At 43.6% G+C, this 6000-nt stretch overlaps 1 protein-coding gene across 2 annotated transcripts in view; it reads right to left on the reverse strand.

The window, feature by feature from the left end:
• TBK1 (TANK binding kinase 1) overlaps positions 1-5271 on the reverse strand; it is a 53147-nt gene extending 47876 nt beyond the window's left edge. For both annotated transcript variants that reach the window (XM_019455004.2, XM_019455002.2), the window contains exons 1-2: positions 5143-5271; positions 2609-2726 (exon numbers count right to left, since the gene is read on the reverse strand). In XM_019455004.2, the coding sequence (XP_019310549.1) occupies positions 2609-2695 (87 nt within the window). In that variant the 5' untranslated portion in view covers positions 2696-2726; positions 5143-5271. The remainder of the gene's footprint in view (positions 1-2608; positions 2727-5142) is intronic.
• Between the last annotated feature and the right edge of the window lie 729 nt (positions 5272-6000).

The following is a 6000-nucleotide window of genomic DNA, read 5'->3' on the forward strand; positions in this document are numbered from 1 at the left end:
CGTGTATATATAAAGTTGACCTCAGAAAGACATGAGGGTTAGAGGCGTCAACCCTCCATGTGGTCGAAATTCCACGTATAACTTTGACTCTCCAAAAACTTAACTACTAACAGCCTACTGCTGACTGGAAGCCTTAACAAAAACATATATTTTGTATGTTATGTTTCTATAACATACGTTGTATGTTACATTCTTACAATAAAGTAAGCTAGATTAAAGAAAATGTTACTAAGAAGTCATAAGGAACAGAAGACATATTTCCAGTACTATACTGTACTTATTGAAAAAAAATCCACATGTCAGTAGACCCACACAGTTCAAACCTATGGTGTTCACGGGTCACTTGTACACACATATGCAGATCACCACATCCTTCCTACAGCTCTCTTCCCTTTAGCTCCCCCATGGGTATCTCACACACACACACACACACACACACACACACACACACACACACACCCCCGTCACACACATTAGTAACTATAAGCAACTCCATGAAAAAGACAAAGTAGGTAACATACTCTGAAGGACAAATAGTAAATTTGGAAACCTGGTCATTCTAGGCAATAACATGAAAGGGCTTACCTAATATCATGGTTAAAAAATCCTTAAGCAGTTATTAAAAGCAAGTAGGATTTTCGGGTATAGCCCTAATTCTTTGAAATTAATGTCACTGAGAACAAACACGGTTTCTTAAAATATATCCCTGGGAAGAGTATTATGGACTGAATACTAAACTGAGTCTTCACAATCTTTTAAGTAAATTCCTATGCCTCTCAAATCCTTATTTTAGGCTTTCTGACTATATTGAATAAAGTACATTTTTGTTTCCTTTGAGGAAGAATTTGGGTTGTTTTAGGGTAGTCTAATCTGTCCTCATTCATTCATTCAACATTTACAGAATGCCTACTATATATAGGAACTTAAAAGGAGGGCACTGAGTATCTAAGTAGGGAAAGAGGACCAGAATCAATGAAATATTTACGAGCACCAGGCACTTTAAATATGCCTCACCCAATCTCTATCACTATTGACTACCTATCATTCTATCAGTCTCCAACTGACAACCTTGCTACTAAACCCAAAACTCTCTGTGGGAAGGAACTGTGCATCATTTGCAGTTATGTTCACCAGGTTCATCACAGTGCCTGTCACATACCAAGTGACTATTAAAATCTGTTAATGTGGGTCACAGGAAGACAGACAATCAGATGTAGTCTCAACGCTAAACCTTGTGTCGCCAGCCACCTCTTCTTCTTCTTGGCACAGGGCACAAAGCAAAAACAATTTCTAGGATAGGAATACCCAAAGTTGATCACAATTGACACAAAGACAACAAATTTGATCAAGGACTCAGTACCAGTGGATAATTCTGGAAGAGAGAAAAAGGCTAAAAGCTCTCTGTAGGACACTTCTGATTCATTCTCTATGAACCACAGAGACTGTTTACAGTCATAATCTCTCCCCAGAGGAAACAGTCCCTCCCCTCTGAATGCTTATCTCACTGTTACTGACAGAACTGATTGGTAATCACCAAGGCTACAGGAAAATATGAAGAAATTCCTCCTTACTAAAATACTTAAAGCTCTGGTTTCTCAAAATAAGAATTTAAAAGGCTCTGAAAATCAAGCTCAAAACAAATTCAAAGTGTTGAAAAATTAGTGGATTATTTGCATTATAAAGGAATTTTCTACTCCAGCTTCCCTCCCAGAACAGCTCTAATGATCTTAAATTTCTTCAACTTCTTTATTTTCTAATTTTTAAAAATTAGCATTTATTTATTTTTGAGATAGAGAGCGTGTGTGCGAGCAGGGGAGGGGCAGAGAGAGGGAGATACAGAATCAGAAGCAGGCGCCAGGCTCTGAGCTGTCAGGGCAGAGGCTGACGAAGGGCTCGAACCCATAAACCGTGAGACCATGACCTGAGCCCAAGTCCGATGCTTAACTGACTGAGCCACCCAGGTGCCCCTTACATTTCTTCACTTTAAATTATATTAATTATCTTTAATTTCATCCTCCAATATCGAATCTGACAGAAAATCTTTTTGGTTCTTGAAGTGCCTCCAAGATTAGCCCTCTTATTCTATTTTCACTTCCACTAACAAGTTCTGGCTACCTCATACCTTTTAAACGTGGACTCCTTGCTGATAATCTCATTTGATTCTAAGCTACCTTGCAGGGTGCTGTTTATCGGGGCATGAAGCTATTGGACAGCATATCAGCATCATCTGTGGATTCCCCTCAAACCATACATCTGCCTCCCAGTATTTCTCCCTCATCTGTAGTCCAGTCCGGTACACCGACATACCCAACTTGTTAGGGAGATCACTCACTACCACCGGAGGCCTAGGTTGGGAAAAGAATCAGAAGGTAGAACATGAATCTTCCTAGTCTCTTTATTTTCCCCACTCTCAACACATAACCTCTGCCACCACTGGGCAGACATCACTGACTCGGACACAAGCTATACTTGAAATAACCACACGAACAGGTACTCTCTTTAGACAGTATGACCAAAAACATCAAGTCTCACATCTTAGTACAAGAGTGCTTCTCAGAAGAGTACATACACAGTGCTAAAAAGTCTTCAGGGTTTTCTTTGAACCAACCTTATGCCTTCCACGAAAGACATTTGCAGTAGCTCCTTGGCCTAAAATATCAGATAAAAGCCACAGATGATTAGAGGTGCTCTGCATCTCGGCTTGGTCAGGAGATCTTCTTATTAAACTAAGAGAAAAAAAAATTGCATGTTTGTTTTAAGGGAATAACACATTTGAGGAACAAATGTTAGATCCTTTTAGTCTCAAGTAAGATCACCCCTTAGTTATTGCTAACTTGAAGCACACAGTCTAATGTAACAATCTAAGTTTCCAACAACATTAAAGGCTAAAATGCTGGCTGGGCTCTGAAAAAAACATTAACTGATGACATATATTCACTTTAATTCATTTATCACAGGGCTACAGAAATATCTATTTCCCTTCTAATTTTACCTCTGTCAGAGTGATACTGGCCACTTCTCTCCTTCAAATGTTTTGAAAGATTGATCAATGATGAATTATAAAGTGTTTTAAAATAAAGCAACAATTACAATATAACAGACAGTAAAAGAACTACTTTGTTTCCTTAAGGGCAGGGTTACCCAATGAAAACAACTGTTGCCATGGCATAACATTTCCATAGCTTAAAATTTCATCTGCATAGCACCTGACAATCATAATGGAAAGGTGCAAGGTTTTTTATACCTGAAAAGTTACTAACTCTCCTGAAATTAATTTAAGGATAGTTTCTCCAATCTCCAAGTATAAAAACAGACACATACTAAGTGTATATTATCAAGTCTTAAAAAATGAGCAAGTGGAAGCTATCTATGCATGCAAGTGCAGACTATTATATATTAAGTAAAATCTCTGTAACTTCTGCTTAATTTTGCCATAAACCTAAAACTGCTCTAAAAAGTTGACTTAAGAAAAAAGCAACACCCCTAGCCTTGTCCTTTAATACTGGAAAGCTATATAACTATAAGGATATTAAAATATTTGAGCTCCCCATTGGAATAAAAATCAGGTATGCTAAGTAGCATAAACCCTAGTCTCACCATGCCACCTTAAATGTGCTGTAATATCAGATCAAAAGGGATCTTAATACCCCTCTGAACTCCGTTAGAATTCGGTGATGAACTAATGACTGCCAATATTCCAAGAAAGATTAGGAACATAAAGAATGGCCAATTTTCAACAATCTTTGATATACTAAGATATATAATTTTACCACCCATCTAATTTAGATAAGGAATGTTATATACAGCACTTCATTGCAAATAAGCAATAAAAATAAGATTCATTTTTTACAAGTAAGGGATACACCTTTGTCAGCTGAGGTAATAACAATAAACTCAACTATCTTTTCAATATTTACAAATACTTGTCAATAATGAAAACCCTTCCCTAATTGCTGTAACTGTGCTGAGATGACTGTAATGGAAAACAGTGTCGTTAGGTACCTATATGTACCTAGTGAATAAATATAAACACATTGATCAGCTCAGATATCTGCTTCTCTACATGAAGATAGCAGACTAGTTCCACAGTCATCAGGGGGAAATGTCTTTTGGTGACTACCTTCCAATAAACCCACAATAACAGCATGCTAAAACATGACTCAGCACATCCACAAGGTGTATGCTTTATAAATCTTGATACACTACAGGCAAGCACTCAACAAGTATGTTACTAGTGACTCTGCCTTAAGCCTACTTCCTTACACCGTCCAAAAACGAAAGTTATTATTCGTCCATAGATGAGAACAGGTTTGGTGACAGGCATGCGGGCAAAGTTCAAGGATTTTCAAACTCTACCACTATGTTAAATAATTCAGGGTTCTAGAGCGGAAAAAACAAAAAAACAAAAAAACAACAACACTCGGTTTTTGGTTATGTACTGGACAGTTAACGGGTAGACCTTGTTTTGAGGCCACCTACTGAAAAACACCTGGGAAACGGACTGGAAAACAACCCCGTAAGGCATTTCCCAAAGGGAATGTTTGGGAATTTACATTATAGGTGTATATATTAATAAACGTCTGCTTCCAGCTTCCGGTTAGTCAATCCCCGCCGTCATCATCACTAAAACCCAAACGAAACGTCTCTTTTGAATCATCTGAAAAACCAATCCATTCAAACAGTGACGATCGTGTCAACGCTCATAAAGAGGGGTAGAAGCGGTCCAACTCCAAGGAAAAGAGGAATCCGTCTCTGCAGCGCGGCCAGGGCCCAGACCCGGTAACGGGCACGGCCTCTTTCTTCCTGCCCAACGTCGCTATACGCTGACCCGGGAGGGCCCCGGTCAGAGGGCCGGCCAGGGGGCGAGGAGTAGAGATGGAAGGGACCGGGCCCGCGCGACCATTCCACCGGGTTTCGGACGCCCCAGACACCCGGGGTGGGGGGGGCGTCCACCTAGTCGAGGTCCGGGGAGGGCTCGGCCTCGGGTCGTGCAGGGCTTCTCGGGTCGCCCGCCCCGCCCCCGCTCTGACTCAGCATCCCCGCTGCCCACAGGGGGCGGAAGCGCTCGGCGCGAGCCCGTGCCCACCTCGCTACCCGTGCCCCGCGCGGCTCGGCCCCTCCGCCCGCGCCAACCCCACTTACCGCGCCCGGTCTCCGTCGCGCCACCGCCAGCGGGCTCCCGCGGCCTCCTTGCGCCTCGGGACACTTCCGGCTTCGCGAGCGCTGGCCGCGGGCCACGTGACCGACGGCCGGCGCGCGCCGGTGCGCGTGCGCACGCCCGCCGGTCCGGCCCTGGCCTCGGCAGCCTGACGCTGGTGCTGTGCTGTGTGTCTGGTGCGGCGGCTGACTTCCCGAGCCTTTCTAGGGAGGGGTGGGGAGGCCGGTGGCTGTCTGGAGTCCGAGCCGGTCCACACCCTCTGCCTGTCCCCCCCTTGCTCTCTGGGTGAAGCTGGGGGGTGGGGGGGGGAGGGCCTGCGCAGTGAGCAGTTTCAGATTCCTACAACTGCAAATCCCGCCCAGTTCTCGAGAGCCAACGGCAGAGTGCGGCGTGCGGTGGTAGTAGGGAAGACAAACAGCGAACTCCTGATCGCAAACACTCAGAGTCACAGGTGTGCAGACTGCTAGACACGAGAGAGGCTGTCACTGGGGAATATCATCGTCTGGAGGGATCGATCTGGAGCCGCTTTAAAGACCGTAGGCAGCCGTGGAGCCCCGTGATCGCCTCAGAATAATCCGGACGTAATTCTTAGTGTAAATGAGCTCACTTCTTATATATTTGCCGTTGTGGGGTGAGGGAGTCCGCAATGTCTTCATTCTCTCTTTAAGCGGTATTTTGGAAAATGGCGATGTATTTTGGAAATTAGCAGTATTGGAGAACTCGGCTAAAATCCGGTCCTGAATATTCGTGCCTCCAAGATCTGAAGCAGCTGTTCCCTAAAGAGTGATCCCCTCTGCCAGCTGACTGCATCGCAGCCTTTCTCAACAGATGGAGAGGCCACA

Source organism: Panthera pardus, unplaced genomic scaffold (assembly GCF_024362965.1).
Source record: "Panthera pardus isolate Hobbes unplaced genomic scaffold, ASM2436296v1 HiC_scaffold_6, whole genome shotgun sequence".
NCBI classification, from domain to species: Eukaryota; Metazoa; Chordata; class Mammalia; order Carnivora; family Felidae; genus Panthera; species Panthera pardus.